This window comes from Musca autumnalis, unplaced genomic scaffold (genome assembly GCF_047663935.1).
Source record: "Musca autumnalis isolate F117 unplaced genomic scaffold, ASM4766393v1 scaffold_5, whole genome shotgun sequence".
NCBI lineage: Eukaryota > Metazoa > Arthropoda > Insecta > Diptera > Muscidae > Musca > Musca autumnalis.
This window is the reverse complement of record NW_027412088.1, coordinates 157,565,102-157,591,954: the sequence shown is the minus strand read 5'-3', so window position 1 is coordinate 157,591,954 and position 26,853 is coordinate 157,565,102. Positions and strand designations below refer to the sequence as shown.

At 27.0% G+C, this 26,853-nt stretch overlaps 1 protein-coding gene across 23 annotated transcripts in view; it reads right to left on the bottom strand.

Annotated features, from left to right (window-relative positions):
* Positions 1–26,853, bottom strand: part of mbl (splicing regulator muscleblind) — a 339,449-nt gene that overhangs the window by 76,800 nt on the left and 235,796 nt on the right. For 5 of the 23 annotated variants that reach the window (XM_073992610.1, XM_073992617.1, XM_073992612.1 and 2 more), the window contains 3 exons: positions 22,432–22,803; positions 14,085–14,126; positions 5,036–10,095 (listed from right to left, as the gene is read on the bottom strand). In XM_073992610.1, coding sequence (XP_073848711.1) covers positions 7,582–10,095; positions 14,085–14,126; positions 22,432–22,803 — 2,928 coding nt within the window. In that variant the 3' untranslated portion in view covers positions 5,036–7,581. Of the gene's footprint in view, positions 1–4,245; positions 4,403–5,035; positions 10,096–14,084; positions 14,127–22,431; positions 22,804–26,853 lie in introns of those variants that run through there. The other 18 variants (XR_012413483.1, XM_073992625.1, XM_073992628.1 and 15 more) reach the window with 9 other exon arrangements.

The window sequence follows — 26,853 nt, the reverse complement described above, 5'->3', positions numbered from 1 at the left end:
AGACCTTAACCCAAAATAAATACACAAAAGAAATGTAAAGCCAAAAAGAAGCTAAAAGTGTGTGGAAGAGAGACAGAAAAAAGTAAGAGAAATTAGGGAACAATCAAATCAAACCAACAAATAAAAAATAAATAAATACCAATTGAGTTTCTTGTTTTTTACACAAAACTATATGTTTTTTTATATATTTTTTTCAAACAGTTTTTTTTTTTCATTTTGTAACAAAGTAAAACATTACAATTAAAATTACAAATAAAATCTAACAAAAAAGTAAAATAATAGCAATATATTTAATAACACAATTAATTATTATCAAATAATAAACTAAACATAAAGTGGTTACACTAAACAAACAAAATAATTATAAGAGGTGGTAATAAAACATAATATTTTATAATAATAAAAAATTATTATTTGATATTATTATTGTTTTCTTCAAAAAAAGTAGAGTGACGTAAACAATTATTATTAATTTTTATGTAGAGATTAATACAGCACAAACATAATAGGCAGGTGAAGTTTTTATTACATTTAAAATGGCTTATATTAGAGAAAGTTTTTTTTAAGATTTTTGTGATTTTTTTTGTTTAAATTTAACACAACTAAGAGAACAGCTAATCCAATATATTAAAAAATTACATTAAATAATTATTAAAAACAGATTTTTCAATCTCTTTGCATTTTCAATACAAAAAGTTTATGATTAGACAATTATCATTTTTTATAACAATGGTTTTTGTTGTTTCTTTAAAGAAAAACAAAGCTTTACAATTTTGTTGTTTAGCATTTAATTTTTTTAATTTTTAACAAAAAATAGATTTGGCAAAATAGGGGGCTGGTTGGTTGGTGGGTGTAAAAAGGTGTTTTAAAGGTGTTCGGGTGGCATAGATAGTGTTTAAAAGTGTTCAAAAGATAGACTAATTATTTTAGCAGAGAAATATTCTAAACATATTTTCTTAAGCTCAAAAAGAAGGAAAAGAAAATGAAAGCTAACTATAAATTAATAAATAATTTCCAAAGACAAAAAATTGGCAAACATTTAGAAGACAAAATCAAAATTTCAAAATAATAAACAAAAGAGAGCAAAAAGCGAGATCTAACATAACAAATTACAAGTAGGATTTTTTCTTTTCTTTACAAAAATAAAATAAGAAAAGGAAGTTTGTTCACAAAAATTCCAAACAACTAATTAAATTTATTTTAAGAAAAATGTTTTTTCTTCTTTACAATTCGTTGCCTAAATAAGTAACGGAAAACCTAATATGTTTTTTGAAATAAACATTTTACTGCAAAGTATTTTTTTTTTCATTTGTATAGAATTAGCCACAAGAGAGTTAGGGGATAGAGAAAGAAACAAAATCAATAAAATAGAGACATTAAGTACATACATTACAACAGTATCGATGCAAAGAGAGCGGTTCAATTTCATTGTTTTTTTGTTCAATTTTAATTTTGATAAATTTGTGTTATTCATACAGGGTACTCCAAAATAAGTTTATAAAATTATAATATGCCTTAAATCGATTTATGCTAGCATACAGAAAAATTAAGAAATTTATCATTTAATGCAAAAATATTTGGTAGAACTAATGAAGCTTGACATTCTCCAAAAGTCTTAGTAGACAACTTGTGATGATAACGAGATATAAACCTATCATTTCTGAAGTGACGAAGATTGTGGTAAATTTTCCCAAAAGACCGAAAGTAAACCAATAAATGTCAAATTTTTCTTCAAATTTTTAGAGATATGAAACCATGTAGTATTTATTAGGCCCGTAAACGTATGAGTATTATCAATAGGTATACGCCACTATAGTATGCAATAATCGAATCCATTATTTTCTTTTAATTATTGAAAATTCTTTTAAAATTTCAATATACTTAAGTTCATGGCATAGAGAAAGTATTTATCATATATCGTTGAGATTGTTTCAAAACTCTAGCTATGGGCTTACTCTTGGGGTACCGCTACGTATGATTTCTGTCAATATGTATACGCCTTAGTTTCGCACTTTTTCAGATTTGATATATTTAGAGATTGCAAATAGAAATATAATTATTCTCCATATACAAATTTTGAATATATTAAATCCGTATAAAACGTGTAGTTAATATCAAATCACAACTACATTAAATGTGCTATTTTTTTTGACCTGTAGGCGTATGAGTTTCATCAATACTGACACGGCATCGTTATAAGATAAACTAAAGAAGATTATAACCTTTGCATTTTATACCATTTATTTTCATTTAATTATTAAAAATTGTAATATTCATCAAGGTCATGACAAAGAAGAAGTGCCTATATATGGATCACTGTTACGTATATTTTTGTCAATACTTATACGCCTTAATTAACTAACGACGGTTATATACGTTGCTTACTATGTCCCTATTTTCACAATAAGTTCATTTTAAAATTCCAATAAATTCAATCCTATTACTGTTTGGCCACCGTTACGCATGATGTTTATCAATACGCATACGCCTTGGTAAAATAAACTAGAGGAGATTATAAACGTGGCACTCTATGCCATTGTTTTTTAATTTAATTATTGCAATTAATTAATTTAAAAATTTGCAATCTCCTCAAGGTCATGAGTTAGAAAAGATATCGATTTTCGTGGACTTGTTGTTTGGCCACCGTTGCGTATTTTTTTTTGTCAATACATATACGCCTTGGTTTTGTAATTTTTGGGATTGACGTATAAATTGTGAGGGGAAATCATTTTTAAATTGATTGGAATTCATATATAAATTATGAGGGAAATCTTTTTTAAATTGCCATAAGTTAAATTAAATTCTATCAAATGGTGTGAGTTTACTGTTTGGCCACCGTTACGTATGATTTTTGTCAATACGTATACGCCTTTCTAGAATGAACTAAAGAAGATTATAGACGTAGAATTCTATATAATTTTTTTTCATTTAATTTTTCAAAATTAATAAGTTTGACAATTGCAATATACTCAAGCTTATGAGATAGAAAAATATCTATCAAAAATGTTCTGCATGAGCTTATTGTATGGCCACTATTGCGTATGATTTCTGTCAATATGTATACGCAAAGTTTTTTGCTTACTTTCGAGATATAATTTGTCACTTTTTTATTTACATATGAGTTTTTTTCTTCAATGCATGTTTCGGTTCCAAATCCATTGAATCCATTGTCGATCTAATCCAGCGAATTTTGCGGTTCTGGGGGATCTTGAAAATTGAATTTTAAAGCATAATAACTTATGAACCAGTGAAGAAAAAATGCCAAAAGTCCATAGAAAAAAACACTTGTTCAATGACAGCTTTTATTTGGAATTGTCTGATCCTGGCTTTGCAAGCCAAGCTTCGAACCCACGACTTTTACAAAGCTGGAGTGCTGACTATTGTTTTGGTGGGGCAGATATATTAACAGTGTCATTTGAGCCTAAATAAGTTTTTTCTTACAAGAAAGATGTTTTTCCAGCGATGTCTATTTTTCAAAGCCAATTTTATTCCCGAATTGTATGATCCTGGATTGCAAAGTTTCGAACCCACGCCAATGTCTAACTCCATCAAAAGTTTTGATTATGAAGGATTTTCAAAACAAAAATCAAATTCAATGAATAACAACTATTGCAAAATTACATAAAAAGTACTTTTTTATGGAACATTGCAGTAACTATCATCTTGTCTTCTGGAGCTTCTAAACCATTTGCAAAGCGAGAATGCTGACCATTGCTCTGCAGTGGTAATCACAACGTGATAAAATTTTGTATCTCATACATTTTTTTTCAAAATAAGCCCAAATAGGTTTTTTTGAGAACAACTTTATTCCAAAGCTGTCATTTTTCGTTCAAGGATTTTATTAGAATTGTTTAACACTATAACTCGAAAGCCTGTAATTAAAAAAAATATCCAACAGCAAAATTTTTGAATTGGTAAATTTCATAGCATAAATCATAAAATTTATATATTTAAACTTCAAATTAAGGACATTTTGCAACATTTGTACCAGGTTTGAAACTGGTTTTATTAACGTTTTATTTATTTATTTATTTATTTATTTATTTATTTATTTATTTATTTATTTATTTATTTATTTATTTATTTATTTATTTATTTATTAATTTATTTATTTAGTTATTTATTTATTTATTTAATTATTTATTTATTTATTTAATTATTTATTTATTTATTTATTAATTAATTTATTTATTATTATTTTTTGGTATTTTCGATTTTGGTATTTTGTCTAACTCGGCCTTTGGATATTTATTTTTAATGTCAAAATTTATCTACTGCGTTATGGAGAATGCCAAAAACTTCGTCAGTGTTTTTAAAATTAAATTCCTTAAATTTTAAATTTCTTAAATTTTCTGTGAGCTATTTTTTTCAGCCACCTTTTACCTGTCTATTTTGGAGTAACCTGTTTATAATAAAAAATTTAAGATGTATACAAATTTACATATTTTAATAAAATAGTTTCTATCAGTATATATATTTTTTAATAAATATTAAGCACATAGAATAACAAGCGTTTAAGCTAATTAAGTATTCTTCGTATTTATGGGGGTGGTTGGGCATTACTACACAAGCTTTCATACAAAAGCTTTGAATAAAATCAAAGCAAAACACTAAACACCAAAAGTAAAACAAAGCTTAACACCAAAGCTTTTATAAAAAACGGGTTATAAAACCCCTTTTTATATTTTATTACACCATTTCCATTTTAAGCTTTTGCAAGACGGGTTTGGGGACACAATCTATAGTTTGATTTTCCTAGTCAAAGCTAGTCTTTAAGTAAGTTAGTTGTTGTTTGTTTAAAGTTTAGGAACCTAAGTCATAAAAATGTTAGTAGCTTTTTTGTGATGTTCGTTTCTTGTTTGTTACAAACTAAGGTTAACGCAGTACTAAGTCAAGCTTTTTTGAGTGTGATTTAAGCAAGGTTGAAGTGCTTTCAAGGGAGGGGGTTTGAAAAGGGGCATAGATTTTGCTGTTGCTGCTGTTTTTTCTTTCCATTAAAGACAAGACATGTTTTTTTAAAAGCTATCACAGTACTTCGTTTTTTTGTTGTTGTTGAATTTCGTTTTTTTCGTCGTTTTCAAAATTTCTTTGTTTCTCTTTATTTTAATAAATTAATAATAATAATAAACTATAATTAAAGGAACCTAATTTCTTTAACTACATACAAATAGCTTTCGTAAAGCTCTAATCATGGCAAAACTCAAGTGGTTAAAAAAATAATAATAACTTATAACTCAAGACTAATAAATAATCACTTAAAAACACAACATCACTCACTGGCAAAAAAACATGAACTTAAATAAAAAACTAAACTATATTATGGCAAAATTAAGGCATATGTATATTTTAAGTCTGAGTGGCGAGTAAAAGAACTAGAGAGAGTGATAAAGTGTTTCAGAGAGAGAGCGACAAGTTGTGGACGGCTTTAGGGTCAAAGAGGGCAAGTAGGTTTCTAAAACAAAAATAATATTTAACTACTAAAATTTAAGACATGGTTTCTCCTAGTAAATTTATCTCATCAATTTAAAAAAACAGTACAATAAAATGAAAGGCTTTAAAGCTCAACTGAAAAAAATCTAATTTCAAAAGATACTACATTTTCGTAAAGCTTTTCCGTTGATTTTATGGAGTTTTTAAATATTACATATTATTTAAACCAAAAAAGCTCATATAATAAATGATCTTCATGATCTTTCACTGGACCTTGGCAGAGCTTTTATAAATACATATTAATTATATTCCGCCATGGAAGCTTTTTGAACATTCAATTGACTATATATATAGCTATTATATATTAAAAATATTATTACTCTTACAAGAAATCTTTTCGTGAAAGCTTTTCCGTTGATTTTATGGAGCTTTTATATTAGATATCATTTAAACCAAATAAAGCTAATATGAAACATGTTCAAGAAAGCTTTTCACTTGATTTTTGCAGAGCTTTTATATAATACATATTAATTATATACCGCGATGGAAGCTTTTGGAATATTCAACTGACTATAGCAGCTTTTATATATATTAAAAACATTATTACTTTTACAAGAAAGCTTTTCGAAGTGATCGGAGAGTGGAATTATAAAAGCATAAAAACTCCCTACTTTATACTAAACTTTTCATGATAAAAATGTTATTTAAGCCTTATAAGCTTTCATTTACAAATGAGCTTTCATGTGGTTTAGTCTTACGAAAGTTTAATGGTACCGTAAATTTGGTATAAAAGCTCTCCAGTTAAGAATATTTTTGTCATGAGCTTTAGCGTGATAATTTATCCTTATGAGAACACATTTATGCTACGGAGCTTGGTAGTATTTTAAGCAGCAACTTGCAAGCTTTCAAGGGAATTCATACTACAATTAAGTACGAGTTCTACAGTAATAAATATAAGCAGCAACTTGCAAGCTTTCAAGGGAATTCATACTACAATTAAGTACGAGTTCTACAGTAATAAATATAAGCTCTTTTGATATTTTTGGTAATTGTGAAATGATTTCACTTATTATTGAGCTTCCATGTGATATTTTAATCTTATGAAAAAATTATATGAACAAATTTATGAAACTAAGCTTTGAAGTATTTTAAGCAGAAACTGTATAAATAATATTTTTTAATTGTGAAAAGCATTCGTTTATTATTGAGCTTACATGTGATCCTTTATCCTTATAAAAATATTATAAGAATGTATTTATACAACAAAGCTTTTAAGTATTTTAGTCAGAAATATGAAAGCTTTCACGAAAGTCCGAAGCTTTTGTCTATATCTTTAAGAAATAATTTATTCATTCAATGAGGTATGAGCTTTAGGGTATAAATACAATTGCGTTCAATTTTTTAATTCAAAAAGCTTTTAGAAGCTTCTGTTTTATAATTTTTCCTTAAAGCCAAAACTGAATAAATATGTACTGCAATTTGGATTTATTTTTAAATTGATGGATCATTTACAGGGCATCTTTTCCTAAATGGAAAAAAAACGAGAGAGATAGAGAGAGAGCTTCATAGATATGACTGTTACAGATTTATAATCAGAAACCATTCAAGATGTGTGTTTGGTTGGGGTTGTCATAGATTTAAGGCGGGATTTGTGATTTTTGTTACAAAACCAAAGACAAAAGCAACTCTCTATGGAGCTTTTTAAATATAAATTACAAACAATAACAAAATGAAACATAACATGAAATTAATGAAAATCTAATTTTTTCATTAGGATCCTTTTTTCTCAAAAATGTATTTTCCTTGAAACTTAGGCACAAATTGTTGTTTTGTTGTTGTTATTGTTGTTTCGTTTTAGTTTTCTTCAAAAACAAAGAAAAAAATGTCTAACATAATTAAGTACATTATTACAATAATGTAAAGCTTTTTGAGAGGCAATGATCTCTTTGACTCTTTAAAGCTTTGTAAAGATACTCTCTAAAATAAAGAGTATTTGTGTTAAAGAAAGGGAGAGAGAGAATGATTTTTCTCTCTCTCCCCGTCTCTATTGGTAAGGACTTAACGAACAACTTCCTTTTTGTCTGTGTTAAAGAAAGCTTTTATTCGTTGTTTTAGCTTTGCGTTTTCGTTGTAAAGCTTTGCCTAAACTTCTTAGGAAGTTTTCATTTTCTTGAATGGGTTTAAGACCAAAGCACTATTTGTACCAGCTGTGGTGGCTGCTGCTGCGGCAGCATATTGAGCGGCGGAGGGATGTGTGGCAATGCCAGCTGGCAAGCCTGTGGCTGCTGTCGCTGCTGTTGGCAAAGCACCCATGGCAGCGAAAGGATAACCTGGCATCATGCCTGGAAAGAAATAGGCTGCCTGTTGTTGTTGCTGTTGGGCCTGGGCCTGCACCTGTTGCTGCTGTTGCGCATGGGCTTGGGCCTGTTGTTGCAAAGCAGCATATTGAGCATGGGCGGCATATTGCGTTTGGGCGGCATATTGTGATTGGGCTGCAGCGGCTTGTATGGTCATGGGTTGGCCACGCATGAGGGCAGCATTTTGAGCAGCTGCAGCAGCTTGCATATAACTTGTGGCAGCCGATGGAGGCCTTTGCAGTAGAGCAGCTTGTGTGGCAGCACTGCTGGCACCATGTACTGGTGTGCCTACTTGGCTGGTTAAACCTGATTGATTTAAAGTGCTAAGGCTACGCATTTGGGCTGCGGCCGCCGCTGCAGCAGCCTGTTGCTGGGCAGCATGGGCCTGCATAAAGGCTGCCTGTTGGGCAGTTACCATATTGGGTGGTGGTACAGCGGTGTTGTGAGCTGTCATAAACGCCTTGTTAAAAGTCAAATTGGGATATGCCACGGGGGCAGCCGACGCTGTTAAGGGTTTACCGGTCAATGACGTTGCACTGGCATTGGCCACCTTTACAGCATTGGCATAATTCTTTTGGGCCACTTCCTTAGCCAATGCAGCAGCATCAGCATAATATCCACCCGAAGCACTGCTACTGACACTGGGGTATGCACTGTAGCCATAGGCTGTGGTATACGAAGGTACTGTGATAGCTTGTGATGTATAGTGACCTACTGTTGCACTGGTCGATACTGGCAAAGAGCTGGCGTAAGTGGTCATTACCGAGCCATATGGCGAGGCAGAAGAGGTAGCTGCAGCTGCCATAGCAGCATTATACGATTGTTGATACAACCGCTGCATATTCTGCTGGGCCTGATAGGCATTTGTAACCACCGAAGAGGTGGCCGGCAAAGGAGGTGTAGGCAAAATGCCTGTAGACTGGCTAGAAGATGTGCTTGCGGTTGCATAGCCATTGTGCAAAGGTGTTGCGTGGCTAGTGGCAACAGCAGTAGCCGGTTGTTCGTTAGCGTTAGAATCAAGGTGGCCATTGAGGCCGTCTTTGTTGCTGGACGGTGATTTGCTTGAATCATTTGCAGGATTGGCATTGCCATTCATGTAGGTATGAGTATTAGCTTGTGTTTGTGCTGTAGATGAAGCTGAGGATGTAGTAATGCCCTCAGTTTGCTTATCGTTGTTGTCTTGTTGCTCGTTGTCACGATAACTGTTGTATGAATGACCATCATCAGCAGCTGCAGCAGTTGTGGCAGCTGTTTTCGAGGGAGACAACTTTGAATCAGTGTTTTCTAAGGAATTGCTATTCACGTTGTTCTGAACATTACATGAATCTGAATCCGCTGCTGCTGCGGCTGCTGAATCTGTCTCTTCAGTTTTTATTGATGTTGTTGTTATATTAGAAGTGCTATAAGGACTCAACTTAAGACTAGTGCTATTGTTTAAATTATTATTAGCATACGATAGACAATTATTATTATTACTATTGTTGTTGTTGTTGTGATTGTTTTCACTGTTATTGTTTTCATTACTACTACTAGAATTCAAATTGTTGTTGTTGTCATTAGCATTATTACTGCTAGCATTTAATGTCAAATTACTATTGTTACTACTACTAGCAGTAGTTGATGTTGTTGTTGTTGTTTGTGGTGGTGGTGGTGTCGTTGTTGTTGTCGAGGACGACATTTCATTATAACTATTATTATTTAAAAATGTGGTGTTGTTTGTGGTGTTGCTGTTGTTTTGGTTTGAGGATTGGGTAGGTGGTGGTGGTGGAGGAATATTGGTATTGGTATTAAATAATGTTTGACCATTGGATGAGGAGGAAGAAGAGGAGGAGGTGGTGGTGGTGTTGTTGTTGGGCGAGGACAAGGCAGATGATTGTGTGGAGTTTTGTAAATACAGCTGTTGTTGTTGTTGTAACTGTTGTACGTGAAATTGGTGTTGTTGTAGTTGTTGGTGTTGTGTTAAATTAGCACCTAATAATGGTGTTGCTGTTGTTGTCGATGTTGTACTTAATGTTGCTGATGTAGCAGCAGCAGCAGCACTAGCAACATTAGCAGCAGCAGTAGTAGTAGTAGATTGATTACAATTGATAATATTGGTAGTAGTAGTATTACAATTGGTAGTAATAGTAGTAGTAGGAGTAGCAGTAGTAGAAGAGCTTGTGCTATTTTGAGTTTGATACTCACATGAGACTGGTACAAATGGCTGCTGTAATTGCATTAATTGTTGGTATGTTGTTGCACCGGGATACACAGGAATGCCAGATTTTTCAGCAGCAGGACGTTTTATTGGTACCATGCCAGAGTAAGCCTATATGGGGGAAATATGAAAAAGAAAAAATTAAAAATATGCATATTTGGAACAAATTGTATATAAAAGATTTACATAAAAATAACTTCGATAGGGGCATATTTTGTTACATATAAGTATTCTAGCTTATTTAGGGGTTAGTAGTAATTAAAAAATATAACAAAACAACAAAATGTCAAGCTTTTACACAAAAGGGGGTGTAAATTTACTCCTAGCCTATTATAAATAATATGTAAGTAAAGGTTTTTGCAGAGTGGCTTCGCAGCATTGCTAGCACAAAGGTTTTGATGTTCGGTTAAACATTAAGGGGACAATGAAATGCTAAAACAATTATATGCTACAGCATAGGGACTTTTTCGCCATTGTATATTTAAAAAAAATATATTTTTTCAAAGGACTTCCATATCTACGAATTTTGTTTTTAAATGTTTTTAGGGACTTCCATAATATCGCTGCCGTTAAGGATATGAATTATTAAAAATTGTTTCGAGAATATTCTACATTCGTTGATTTTAAATATAATAATAATAAAATTTCAATAATAATAAATTTCAAAAAAACATATTTTTAAGAAATAGTCGTGAAGTTTTTAAAAACAATATTTTTTTAGGAGTTTCCAAATCAAGAACTGTTAAGATGCACTGTTGAGAGTTTTTAAGAATTCGTGGGTTTAATGTAAATTATTTTTTAAGGATTTCAATAATCATGGAAATTAAAAAAAAATATATTTTTTTGGAAAATCGTGAACTTTAAAATATATATGTTTTTTGAGGGACATTCAAAATCAAGGACTATCTGAAAATATATTTAATGGAGTTGCAAACTCGAGGGCACTTAAAAAATATTACTATTATTTTTTTAAAAATTTAATTTCATAATTTTGCGTTATTTTTGTAAATTTTTTCATAATTGTGAATTTAAAAAATATTTTAAATATATTGTAAAAGATTTTTAAAAGTTTTGTATCAAGAATTTTCATGTATAAAATTTTATGCATTAAAAAATATTTTTTGAAATTTTTTCATTTTTTTTTTTTTCATTTAAAAAAATTATGATTTTTCACAAAAAATATTTTTTAAAAATTTCTTGATATATTTTTTTAGGTTTCAAATTTTTTAATAATTTAAAACACCGTACATTTTTGACATGATTGAAAAGCAAAAAAAAAATATTTAAAAAATCAATAATTCCTTTTTTCCGAAAAAACTTCACAAAAATTTTGAAAAAATCCACCATTCCGAGAAACCTCAAAGAATATTTTTAAAATATTCAGAAAACATATTTAAAAAATCCACTATTCTGGAAAATTTCAAAAAATATTTCTACAAAATCCAAGATTCTGAAAATGTCAAAACAAAAACTTTAAATCCACGATTTTTAAAATAACAAATGTTTTTAAAATAGAAACCTGAACTATTTTTAAAAAATCCATAAAAAATCAACATTTTTGAAAATCCAAAAAAAACACAGTTTTGAAAATCCGTAAAAATGTATTTAAAGAAATTCTATCTCGAAATTTTTACATACTAAAGATTCAAGATTTTCAGGAAATCAAAAAACTTTAATTTTCTTAAATCGTCCTCACATTTTTCTTAAACCGTCCTCAAAATTTTTAAAAATATTTTTGTAAATCATTGATATTCGTGGATATCTTAAAAATTATTGAAATATTTCCGCAAAGGACGCGGACAAACCCGAATTAAAGAAAATTAAAGTTTTTTGATTTCTTGAAAAATATTTTTGGAAGAATCTTTAGTATGTAAAAATTTCGAGATAGAATTTCTTTAAATACATTTTTATGGATTTTCAAAACTGTGAATTTTTTTTTTGGATTTTCAAAAATTTGTATTTTTATGGATTTTTTAAAGATAGTTAAGTTTTTTATTTTAAAAACATTTTTTATATTAAAAATCATGGATTTAAAGTTTTTGTTGTGACATTTTCAGAATCTTGGATTTTTTAGAAATATTTTATAGTGGATTATTTAAATATATTTTCTGAAAATTTTAAAAATATTGTTTGATGTTTCTTGGAATGGTGGATTTTTTCAAAATGTTCGTAAACCTTCTTCGGAATCGCGGATTTAAAAAAATTAGATTTTATAAAACTATTATTTTTTATTAATTATTGATTTTTTCAAAATTTTTTATTTTTGCTTTTCAATCATGTATTTTTTTAAATATTTTGTATGGATTTTTAAAATCGTGGATTAAAAAAAATGGATGATCACAATCGTGGACTATATTAAAAACATTTTTAATTTTTAAATTCCCGGAATTTTATATATATTTTTTTAATTTTTAATGTTGTGGATTTTTTAAAATATTTTTTTTTAGATTTTAAAAATCGTGAATTTCTTAAACATATTTTTTTGGATTTTTTATTTTTAAATATTTTCCTTGGATTTTAAAAATCGTGGATTTTTTAAAAATATTTTTTCGAGTTTTTCGGTATCGTGTATCTTTTAAAAATATTGTTGGCGATTTTTGGAGTCGTGAATAATTTACAAAAAAAAAAAAAAAAACAAAATTGTAGAAATCTATCAAAAATATATTCTGGATTTTTCAAAAATATTTTTTCAGTTTTAAGAAATGTGGATTTTTAATTTTTTTTGATTTTCTAAATCTTGGATTTTTTAAAAATATTCTTAATGGATTTTTTTAAATCAGTTTTATGGATTTTTTGAATCGTGGATCCATTTTACATTTATTTTTTTAATCGTATTTTTTTATTTTCTAAGTTTTTTAAAATTGCGCATATTTTTTCAAAAGAGATTTTTGAGATTTTTAGAATCGTCAAAGTTTTACAAATATTTTTGTATTTTTTCCGAATAGCGGATTTTTAAAAAATATTACTTGTAATTTTTCGAGATCGTGTATCATTCAAAAATTTTGTTTGCATTTTTTAAAAATATTTTTTAATGTTAATTGTTGATTTTTTAAAAACATTATTATGAGAAATCGTTGATTTTTTAAAGATATTTTTATGTATTTTGAAAATCAAGGATTATTTGAAAAAATTTTAAGGGATTTTCAAAATTGTGATTTTTTTTTAATTTTTATGTATTTTTAAAAACTCGTTATTTTTAAATTTTTGTCAATTTTTAAAAACGTGGATTTTAAAAAATATTTTTATGGAATTTACATAATTGTGGATTTGTTTTTTTAGTTTTTTATGGATTTTCAAAATATTGGATGTAAAAAAATTTTGTAGGGATTTGCAAAATTGTGGATAGTTTAAAATATTTTTTATGTATTTTCAAAATCGTGGATCTTTAAAAATATTTTCAAAATTAAATATTTATAAAAAAAAATCCAAAATCGTGGATTTTTAAAAAAAAAATCCAATATCGTGAATTTTTAAAAATATTTTCAAAATCGTAGATTTTAAAAAATATTTTTAATTTTTTTAAAATACTGAATTTTTAAAACTATTTTTTAAGTATGTTCAAAATCGTGAAATTTCAAAAATATTTTTTACGTGTTCTCAGAATCATGAATTTTTAAAATATATATATATATTCAAATATATTCAAAATAGTAGATTTTTAAAATTTTTTTTAATTATTTTTAAAATCTTGAATTTTTAAAAATATTTTTAATTTCTTTTAAACTTTTTAAATAATATTTTAAGAATTTTCAAGAATATTTTTGTATTGATTGGTTTTTTGTTTTTTTTTTAATATGGTTTTTTATTTTTCAACAATATTTTTTAAAGTGGATTTTTTTTAATTTGTTATATATTTTTTCAAACGCGGATTATTTTAATACTTCCGAAAAACTCATAGTAAAGGATTTTCTAAAAATCTTTTTTGAAGGATTTTTATTACTTCCAATGTTCTTTAAAACCTCCAAATATAAAATATTATTTTAATCCATTTCAAAAGAAAAAAAATAAATAAATTTCAAAACTTTTCGAAAACAATTTTCATTATATGAATGAAGCAATTCTATTCTATTACGAATTCTACATGCTTGCAAAATACTTACGAAATTCTCATAGTAAAATGAACCAACCGCTTTTACATCCATCTGAAGGAGCAAATGAGGCAACAATACATACACACAATAACATTGGGGAATGAATATCGTTTTAAATTTGGTTACACGACACAAAAAGCGAAGAGGCGGAGGAGGATGTCCACGAAGAAAATGCACAAGAAGAAGCAGTGTTGTACAACATGATGGTGTTGCCAAAAGTTGTTGTTCAATTACAAAGAGATTGGTGTAAATATTGAATGCATGTTTGGTCGTTTTGTTGTAGAGCGCATACAAATAAATTCACACACACACATCCGAAGAAAGGAAACAAAATTGCATATAACACAATAGCAATATGGTTTTTGGTAGCAGCAGGAGTTTTGTTCATTCACACAGCAGTAGTTGTAATTTTAAGACAACAACGGGTGGTTGTTGGTAGCAATGAAGGAATTGGAAAGAAGACCAAACAGCAGTTTACAGTTGTTTTTGTTATTAGTATAGCAGTTGTTGCAATTGCACAAAGTTTACAGCAAACAGCATTGCCGTTGTCGAGAGATAGTGATGATGGTGGTGTTGGTAATAGTAGTAAAATTGCGAAAGCAGTTGTTGTAGTCATGTTGACCCACATTAGTAGTTTATTTATAGGTTCATCGACAAATGCCAAGACAAGACGACAATAACGATGATGATGATGTTGATATGGACGACAAAAACGCCATTGTTGCAGGGCATTTAATGTTGATTATAGCGTGTTATTTTTTGTATATATTTTATTTGCATATAATTTGGCATTTGTTGTTGTTGTTGCGTTATGAAAGGGAATTTCGGTAGTTGTTGTTGTTGGTAGGGCGATGATGATATGTTGTTAGCATGGTTACAAATATTACATCAACATTATTACAAAAAGGCAACAAAACACGTTGGCCATAGGTGTAGGGAGGGAAGAAAAAAAGAGAAAGAAGGAAGAGAAAAACACTTTTGTTAGTTATGCACATTCTAGCAATTCTTAGGGAATATATATTATAAATACTATTACTTATTTTGTTAATATTTGTGTAAGATACTAGTTAAATATTTAAATTAACTAAAAAATATAAAATAATAAATATATTGCTAAAATATTTATAAAACAAATAAACAATAAAAAAGTAGTTAGTGGGAGAATAACATGGATTTTTTGAAGACCTATTAACGTTGATTTCATAAACGATTGGACTAATCATGAGGACGCCGAAATTTGTAAATACCTTTACTTTGTTTTTTTTCAACAATTCTTTTAAGAGGATTAAACGAGGTTTTGAACTTTTTAAGCTACTGCTAAGGGCCTGCATTAATTATTGGTGCAGGTTCCTTGAGAATATTTGAAATACCATCATAATTGAGAATTTACAAAATGTGAAGGATTCTCATAAATTTGGGTTTTAAAAAATATATTTTTAAACATTTTCATATCCGATAATTTGGCGATTTTCGAAACAATTGTTTTTTAAATATTTTTTAAGGATTGCGCCGGTTTTTAAATATAATTTGAAAGATTTTCATTAATGTGGACTTAGAAAAAATTGTGGATTTAAAATAATTAATAATCATGGATTTTTTCAAAAACCATGTTTATTAATCGTTGATATTTTCAAAAATATTAATTTCCTAGATTATTGAAAAACGTATTTGCTATTGTGTGGTTTTTTTCGTGTGCTACTGTTTTAAATTATTTAAAATATGCACGATTATTAATATATTTTTGAAAAAGTGCAGTTATTAGATTTTTAAATAGTGGATTTTACAAAAAATTATATTTGTTAATAATCAAATGATATGCTTTTATTAATCGGAGTTTTTTTAAGGAATATTTTTCAATAATCGTGAATATTTATTCGTGTATTTTATAATAAAGTATTTTTGTAACCACCGTAGATTCTAAATTAATGTATATATTTTTAATAATCGTAAATTTAAAAAATATATATTTTTAGTAATCGTAAATATAAAAATTATAAAAGTCAAATCGTTAATCTAAAAACATGTAACAATCGCGAATTAAATATTTTTTTAACGATACTTTTTAAAATCGTGGATTTTTTAAAATTTTTTTTAAATATTATTTTAATAATGGTGGATTTTTTAAATATTATTTTAAAAATCGTAGATTTTTTTAAATATTATTTTAAATGTGTGGATTTTGTACAAAAAATATTATTTTAACAATCGTGAATTTTTTAAATTGTTTCAATTAAAATTCAATTAATCAATTTCAAAAATGTGTATTTGGATAATGTTGAATTTAAAAAAAATGTATAACCGTTTATTTTAAAAATATTTGTTCAACAATCGTCGATGTTTTAAAAATATTTTTTCAATAATCGTGGATTTGTTAAATATTATTTCTCAATATTTCCATGATTATTACAAAACATATTTTTTAAAAAACATTTTTTCAATACTACACCATTTTCACATGTAATTCGAAGAATTTCATTTGTAATTTGATTATTTCATTTGAAATTCGAAACAACTTACTTGTAATTTGAGAATTCCAATTGAATTTCGAATTATTTCATTTGTAATTTGAGAATTTCATTTGAAATTCGAATTAATTAATTTGTAATTTTAATTTTTTCATTTGTAATTGAATAATTTCATTTGAAATTCGAATTTTTTCATTTGTAATTTGATTTTTTCTATTTGTAAATCGAAGTATTTCATTTGGAATTTCAAATGAAAAAAATTCAAATTACAAATGGAAAACTTCGAATTACAAATGAAATAATTCGAATTACAAATGATCAAATTCAAACTACAAATGGAATAATTCGAATTTCAAATGGAATTCTCAAATTACAAATGAAATAATTCGAATTCCAAATGAAATTCTCAAATTACAAATGAAATAATTCGAAATTCAATTGGAATTATTCGAATTACATGTGAAAATGGTGTAGTGGATTTTTAAAAATACTTTTCAATTATCTTGGATTTTAAAAAAATATTTTTCAATTGTTGTCGATTTTTAAAAAAATTATTTTAGATTTTTTTAGATTATTAGATTTTTTAGAAAACCTTTTATTAATAATCACGTCTATTTTAAAAATATTTGTTTAACAATCGTCGATTTTTTAAAAATATTTTTTCAATAATCGTGGATTTGTTAAAAATTATTTTTCAATATGTCCATGATTATTGACAAACATATTTTTTTAAAAATATTTTTCAATACACCACCATTTTCACATGTAATTCGAAGAATTTCATTTGTAATATGATTATTTCATTTGAAATTCGAAACATTTCACTTGTAATTTGAGAATTCCAATTGAATTTCGAATTATTTCATTTGTAATTTGAGAATTTCATTTGAAATTCGAATTAATTAATTTGTAATTTTAATTTTTTCATTTGTAATTGAATAATTTCATTTGAAATTCGAATTTTTTCATTTGTAATTTGATTTTTTCTATTTGTAAATCGAAGTATTTCATTTGGAATTTCAAATGAAAAAAATTCAAATTACAAATGGAAAACTTCGAATTACAAATGAAATAATTCGAATTACAAATGATCAAATTCAAACTACAAATGGAATAATTCGAATTTCAAATGGAATTCTCAAATTACAAATGAAATAATTCGAATTCCAAATGAAATTCTCAAATTACAAATGAAATAATTCGAAATTCAATTGGAATTATTCGAATTACATGTGAAAATGGTGTAGTGGATTTTTAAAAATACTTTTCAATTATCTTGGATTTTAAAAAAATATTTTTCAATTGTTGTCGATTTTTAAAAAAATTATTTTAGATTTTTTTAGATTATTAGATTTTTTAGAAAATATTTTTCAGTAATTGTGGATTTTTTAAAAAAATTTTTTTCAATAATCGTGGACTTTTAAAAAATATTTTTTCAATAATCGTGGATTTTTTCAATAATTGTGAATTTTTTAAAAAATATTTTTCAAATATCGTGGTTTTAAAAAAATATTTCTTTAAAATACATGGATTTTTTTAACAAAATATTATTAAATATTTGTGGATTTTTAAAAAAATATTTTTAAATATTCTTCGATTTTTAAAAAAAGCAATTATTAATATTTGTGGATTTGAAAAAAATATGTTTTAATATTCGCGGATTTTTAAAAAATATTTTTTAATATTCTTTGATTTAAAAAATAAATAAAAATATTTTGGAAAATTCGTGGATGTAAAAATACATTTTTTAATATTCGTGAATTTTTTAATAGATAATTTTGCTGAATATTCGTGGATTTTTAGAAATGTTTTTATTATTCTTGGATTTAATAATAGTTAAAAAAACAGTTTTAAATATTTTTTAATATTCGTGGATTTAAGAAAAAATATTTTTTAATATTCGTGGATTTCTTATAAAATATGTTTAAATATTCTTGGATTTTAAAAATAAATACAAAAATATTTAGCAATATAGAAAAATATTTTTAATATTCTTGGATTTGAAAAAATAATTTTAAATATTCATGAATTTAAAAAAATATATATTTTTTAATATTCGTGGATTTTTAAAAAAGTATTTTTATGATTATTGGATTTAAAAAAATAATTGTTAATGATCGTGAATTTTTAAATATTCTTGGGTTTAAAAAAAACAGTTATTAATGTTTGTGGATTTAAAAAAAATGGTTTTAATATTCGCGGATTTTTAAAAAATATTTATTAATATTCGTGGATTTAAAAAATATGTTTTAATATTCGCGGATTTTTAAAAAATATTTTTTAAAATTCTTGGATTTGAAAAAATAATTAAAAAATATTTTTAAATATTCGTGAATTTAAAAAATATATTTTTTAATATTCGTAATTTTTTTAAATATTTTTTTTAAAATTTGTGGATTTTTAGAATTTTTTTAATATTCTTGGATTTAAAAATAGTTAAAAAAATAATTTTTTAATATTCGTGGATTTTTTAAAAAATATTTTTTAATATTCTTGGAATAAAAAAAAATATTTTTAAATATTCGTGGATTTAAAATATATATATTTTTAATATTTTTGGATTGAAAAAAAAAAAAATATTTTTATATATTCTTTAATTTAAAAAAATATATTTTTTAATTTTTTGAAATTTTGCCTTTTTAGGGCGAAGATCATTTTTAATGATTTTTCTTAATTTTCTCGTTTAAAGTAAAGCTTGATGATCTGAAATTATTTGCAAGTGAAAAAGGAAAGTCAAGGACTCGAACCCACATAGTCACCAAATTACGTTACCTGGTTTCATTGGTGGTAAAGCAAATCTTCGGACGTATCGACTATGTAATGGCTTCTCTGTCCTAGAACTTATCGTTTTTCAAATGCAAATGTGTTTTTGTACATTAACGCGGATACTTGGCCACAGAAATGTATTTTCTTCACGACAAACGCTTTTTGACAGAGAAGCCATTACATAGTCGATACGTCCGAAGATTTGCTTTACCACCAATGAAACCAGGTAACATAATTTGGTGACTATGTGGGTTCGAGTCCTTGACTTTCCTTTTTCACTTGCAAATAATTTCAGATCATCAAGCTTAACTATAAACGAGAAAATTAACAAAAATATTTTTTAATATTCGCGGATTTTAAAAAAATATTTTTAATATCCTTGGATTTAAAAAAATAATTTTAAAATTGTTGATTTTTCAAACTTATTTTTATTATTAAGTATTTTTAATAATGTTTTAACAATCCTGGATCTCTTTTTAAATTATTACATTTGTTAAATAATTACTGATTTAAAAAAATTTATTTATTAATTTATTAATCAAGTTTTTGTTAAACACCATTTTTAACACTGGTGAATTTTTCAAAAATGTTGTTTGAATAATCGTGAATTTTTTAAAGTGTTTACAATTTTCGGTTTCCTCTGTCCTTACAAAACCTCTATGAAATCAAGGTTCATATCTCCTCCATGTTTATATGCCCTTTCTAGTAATTGTGGAATTTTTTTTAAATATTTTTTACATATTTGTTTAAGATTTTTTTTTAAATAATCGTGGCTTAAAACAATTCCTTTGATAATGATCACGGATATAAAAAAGATTATCACAAATGTGATATTTTAAAGATCATTTAAACTTGTTGTTTTTAAATTTAAATTTATGAGATTAAGCTTGACTTACATACAAATAGTAAGATCATTTTGAAGGATTTTTCATGAACGGGATTTTCTTTTTTTAAATTGTATTTGAAGAATTTTTTTTTAAAGTAATAATTTTTCCATGTTTCTCCACACCCTTAACCACATTTGAATAAAATTATAAAAAATTAACAACAAGAATGTAACAAATTTCCAATAATTACTTAAATATACATTTTATGTATTATAAAATAAAAATATAATATTTTTGGTGGTGAATGTAAGGTGGAGGGAAATGGGGATATGCGTTAAGCAGAGTTTAGAAAAACAAACACGAAATATTTAAAAATACTCAAGCATATATAAAAATAATATAGGGGAAGATTTGTAACCTCAATATGCCATGGACCATGAACAAAAAATTAGAATATTCTCAGTAAAGATTAATTATTCGAACAGCAAAGAATTCTTCGACAACCATTTTTCCTATCTGCACTCAATTTTAATACAATATTTTGAATTACAATGTACAATTTCGAGTAAATAAATTGTTTATCATAGCCATTCTTCCCTGGTGCCCTCAATCTTTGTAATATACCTTGAGCTATACACTTCTATCCAATTCTTGGCACCCACACCACATACAATGTTATGTACTCGTAGTTATGCCAATGTTCACTCTTTCTTTCGCTTCACTTTCACCCAAAATTAAGTGTAAGTTTCAGTGTATTCACTTAATAATATTTCAATTATCTACTTAATCATATTAATTAACACTTGTTTTTGATTTGATTTATTATCAATAATTGAGATGCGCTATTATATACGTATATGCATATGTATGTATGTACATGTGTGTGTGACTGACAGTGCCTAAAATGTCATATTGTGTAGGTGGACCTATCGGGAATATTAGCGAAGAAGGAACAATGAAAGGGTGGCATAAAACAATGGCCACAGAAATGCACATCCACACATACATACATATGTATATTTTATGTATGTAGATCATCGGGAGTTTTATTTGCACACAACTCAAACACTGTTCATAAAATATATATTTAATTACTAATATCACAGGATTGCCTTAAGCACCGTTATTAGAATAAACAATTTAGAATAATTATAATAAAATAAATAATAAATATTGAAGAGTGTGTTGTTGGTGCAACAATTGAAAATAGTGTACGATAACAAATATTATAGCATATAGAATTTGATGGGTCTTATTTCCTGAGATGTCCATTAAAAATATTAAAACTCAATTACTTTTATCGTCTAAATAAGATGATATCTAGTTCAAGGATAGGCAAAATATGTTTATTTGCATACTTTAGGGAGCTGATAAATTGCGAGTCCAAAGTTTCTCAATTAGTAGAATTGTGTGTTTGGAATGAAAAACGTTCTCTGAGAGTTAAGGCCTCGACACATAAAAAGAATGGCATTCTTGCTGAAGTCATATCTGAAAAAGACTAAAGACCAAGTTCGACCTAATAAAAAGATTTCAGAATCACAGTTGAATTAAGTCGAACTTGGTATTTAGTCATTTACCAGATATGACTTAAGCAAGAATTCAATGCTTCTTATGTGTCGTGGCTGTAAGGATGTCCCTTTTTATTCATGTCTAATAGAAATATTTACTTTTAGGTTGCTTGCTAAAAACATAAGGTCCAGAATCAAGAACTGCTTAAAATTTGCGCCTAAAAGCTTGCTCAAAAATATTGTTTACATAATTCTTCAAATGGATAAATATCGATGGCGTACAGCACAATTTCTATGAAATTTTCCCTTTTAAACACTTCTTGAATGCATTTTCAATAAACACTTTAATAATAACATCTAATGTGTCCAAACTGAAGATGAGTGCAGAGCAGAAATTGATTATTGAATAGAAAAAAATGCTATTGAAGGAATTTTAAAATATTAGATTAAAAATATTGTTTATAAGTTAAATATACAATTAATAACATGCATTTATTATATAACATATATTAAGAAATATGTGTATATATTTTCATTATGCTACCTAATATATAATTTTCAATTAAAACTGCAAAACAAAGTTACACATACAAACTCAAAGTCTAAAGAACCAACAAATTACCAACATAACGTAACAAAAAAAAAAAAAAAAATATTTGTTACAAATGGAAACTCAACTAAAACTAACAACAAAAGAAGAAACATGTGTTAAAACCAAGTAAAATATTAAAAGAAAAGAACGAGAAACAAAAACAAATAAAGAGAGAAAAAAAAAAACAAAATAAAATACCAATTGAAACATGTCTGTATCGGCAGCACGTTTCTTGCCCACTTCAAGGGTATGTTGTTGGCCTAAAGACATGGCCGCTACAGCTGCAGCATTGGCAGCTGCTGCGGCTGCTGCAGCACTAGCCATTGTTGGCTGTTGATGATGTTGTTGCTGCTGCTGTTGTTGTTGTTGTTGCTGATGCTGTTGTAGTGACTGTTGTTGGTGAGTGGCCATAAGTGCAGAGCCGTTCAGGGTATTGGTGGTAGTTGTAGTTTGTTGTTGATGTTGAGGTGGTGGTTGTTGTAGGTGATGTTGTTGTAATTGTTGTTGCAATTGTTGTTGTTGTTGGTGGTGATGTGACAAAGTTGCAGCGGAAACGGAAACAGGTGCATTCTAGTAGCAATCATGTGCGTGTGTGTTAATTCATTTCACATTTGTGGATGTAGTTTGGTGTATGTGTGTGGTATGTGCAAATGCGTGCATAATGAGTGCAAGCATATTTTTTTGTATATAAATAAATATATTTTAAAGAGTGAAAGAGAGAGAGAGAGGGAAAAAGTACACCCATACACCCACAAACATGTAATACACACGCAACGAAACGTAAATAATTCCATTGAAATATTTTTGTAAATGAGATTTTTTGCCATGATTTCGTTTTCGTTTTTTTTCGGTCGTATGTTGTTGTCCGAAGTTAATTTAATGGTTGATTCATTTGCGTATAATTAAACAACATTTTTTGTTGTTGTAGTTGACAATGTTGTCGTTTTTGTTGTTGTTGTGCCATATTGTTTAAATCAGTTTTCCCAATAAGCAGTAGTAATTTTGTGTGCAAATTTGTTTTCCAGTAAATTAATTTATTTTAATTAATAAATTATTTTATATTATTTGTATTTATTTGTTTTTTGAATGAAGTCAATGTGGTTATTTGTTTGAATTTTAATACCATCCATCGTAGAAGCATTTTAGAAGGCATTAGAAGTGGCAAATCAGTTCGACAAAAATTATAGTTGTTGTTTGTTTTTTTTTGGTGGTGAAGAAATGAAGTAAGTACAGTAAATCATAAAAGAAAGAAAAAAAAGAAAAGACAAAAATATACAAAATAATTTAAAAATTGTTTTTGTTTTTTTTTTTTTTTTGAAAAATAGTTTGTAGAAAAAATAGCTAGCTCAGAGTGTTTTCTTGTCTCATGTCTTATAAATAAGGTTAGAAATAGTGTGAGGGTGTTAAAGTTCGGCTGCATTTATGCAAAAGTTTAAGTAAATGTGTTTGATTTTAGATAAAATATTTACGGATACTATATTGTTTTAAAATAACATTGTAATTTTCGTTTTGGAAATTTTACTAAACTGCAAATTTTTTAATATTGATATTTTTTCTATATAAACAAAGTTTATATCAAATTTAAAACTAATTACAAAATTTGACGATAATTAGAAATTGAAAAAAAAAACAAACAGAAATAAACGGTATCCATGAAAATTTCTAAAAATGTTCCTTAAATGTTTGTAACTACACCATTTTCACATGTAATTCGAATAATTTCAGTTGAAATTCGAAACATTTCACTTATAATTTAACCATTTTAATTGCATTTATTTCCAATTTTTTGAGATATTAATTGTAAGGCGTATTACTAACAACAGTACGTATACGAACCCCCTTGGGCTCTTCAAAAAAAGTGGTCCCATAACCATTTTCACATGTAATTCGAAGAATTTCAGTTGTAATTTGATTACTTCATTTGAAATTCGAAACATTTCACTTGGAATTTGAGAATTCCAATTGAATTTCGAATTATTTCATTTGTAATTTGAGAATTTCATTTGGAATTCGAATTACTTCATTTGTAATTTGAGAATTTCATTTGATATACGAATTATTTCATTTGTAATTCGAATTTTTTCATTTGTAATTCGAATTATTTAATTTGTAATTCGAATTGTTCCATTTGTAATTTGATTTTTTTTATTTGAAATTCCAAATGAAAAAAATTCGATTTACAAATAGAAAAAATCAAATTACATATGGAAAAATTTGAATTACAAATTAAAAAATTCAAATTACAAATGAAATAATTCGAATTACAAATGAAAAAATTCAAATTACAAATGAAATAATTCGTATATCAAATGGAATTCTCAAATTACAAGTAAAATGTTTCGAATTTCAAATGAAATAATCAAATTAGAACTGAAATTTTTCGAATTACATGTGAACATGGTTATGGGACCACTTTTTTTAAGAGCCCAAGGGGGTTCGTATACGTACTGTCGTTAGTTATACGCCTTACAATTAATATCTCAAAAAATTGGAAATAAATGCATTTAAAATGGCGTTAAATTTGACCGTGCAGATCTTTATATACCAATTCAAACTCGAGTTTAATAGAACTGTTTTTAAATCGCATTTGTTTAAATTTCTTAGATTTCAACAATGGCTAATTTAAATAATTCAACGTCTTGCAAACATGTCTCTATAACTTATACGTTACATAATGCAAACAATTAATATTAATCATACTCGTCCAATGTACTAAATTCAATAAAATTTCTTTCAAGGCTTAACAACTGACTATGAAAATTCACAAAACAATTAATCATTTATTTATAAAAGCTGCTTAAGCTTATCAATCTATGTTCATTGTATACTAAGAGAAGCTACATAGACATATTTTGAAGAAGAAGAAGAGAAAAACTTCTAAACACATTTACTTTACTTTAAGCCTGGCACATCATAAGTGTCTTGTACATTATAGAAATAAACTTTTATAAATTATAGAAATTGTTTAGGAAGCATATAAAATAAATCCTTTAATATATAAAGTGAAAAAAAGTAAAATAAATAAACAATAAAAAACTAAAAAAAAACATAAGAACTTATTTATTGTTAATAAAAAAAGAAGAAGCTTAAACAAGAAGAAAATAAAGTAATTTTGTTATATAGAAAATAAAATAAATTATTTTTATTGTGCATTGTAGTCTTTGGCACACAATTTAGTCCCGCATACTCACACACATACACTTTAAAATAATACAACAGCATAATCAAGATTATTTTTCAAGAATTATTTTCACACATTCATATACCAGTTTTCATGTTTGTTTTGTTGTACAGAAAATTATTATATCACACAATTGTTCTGTAAAATTATGATTTGCTCTGCAAGTTTTTTATAATAAAATCAAAAACATCAAAGGAAGTAACAAAAAAAACTAAACAAGGAATAAATGCAATTGTGTCTTCAACCAGATACATTCGGTTTAAGGCAATCAATTTGAAATTTGAGGAAAGAAAGTTGTCTGTTATAGGAAATAATGAAAATTAAAACAATGTTAAAATTTGTGTGCAATTTTCTGGCAGAAATATATGTACATGTGTATATTTTCTTTTGTCTTAGCTATCAGTGTTCCAAGAATGTGTGTTTGTTAATGTATCTACATGTGTATGTTTGTTTTAAAAGCCATATCTGTGTTTTTAAGATATGTATTTCAATTGTTTTATTGGATATCAATTTCTGTGTTTAACCAAACACAAATTTTGCATATCTATTATAATTCTAGAATTAGTTTTATATAATATTTTTTTCTTAATTGGAAAATTGAAACTTATGAACTTGTTCTACTAATCTATAGTGTTGGGCAATCTCGTTCATTGAGCGGATCGATCTTTTTCATTCCGTTCACCAAAAAGATCCGGGTCGTTTACTTCGTTCGTTGGCTCTTTTTCGTTCAACAATACATTTGACTGTATTATTTTCTTTTGAATTCGTTCGTTCTCTGCTGCATATGACTCCGTCGTTATTTTCACAGAATCGTTCTTTTGAAAATGTTCGTTCACGAATGACACAACTGTTGTGTTACTTGCTTGTTTGTGTGCTAATGGGGGTGGTTTTGTTTCTGAACGTACATAGTTGTGGTGGTCTTGATATGAAAGAACCAGATGAACGAATGATGCAAAAGAAAGATATGACCGAGATGTGCTACTGAATGAGGTGAGTTACTGAGCGAGAGTAGCTCTCTGAATCATTGTTTGTTTTGTGTGGAAATTTGTGCTGATTGCGCTAAGGCAGCGTTTGTTTAGAGTTTGACTGCAAAACCAATGCTGCTAATTTTGTAAGCAGCAATGTCTTTGCCATCAGAGATCTAAATGAACGATATAAAAGAATGAGCTGGATACGGATCAGTTCGTTCTTTTCACGGAATCGTTCCTTTGAGCCGGTTCGTTCATGAACGACGCAACTCTACTAATCTACAATTATAAGTAAATGTTCAGTACTGATCTAAACAAAATAAAATGTATTTAATGTTACGTATAAGTATTCCCATACAACATACGCTCTTTGGTTCCTACAAGTATGTAAAGTCTTAGATAAATTCGTCTGGGACATCCTTAAATAAATGCAAACAAAAGAAAACCAATAAATTGAATATTTCATTATTA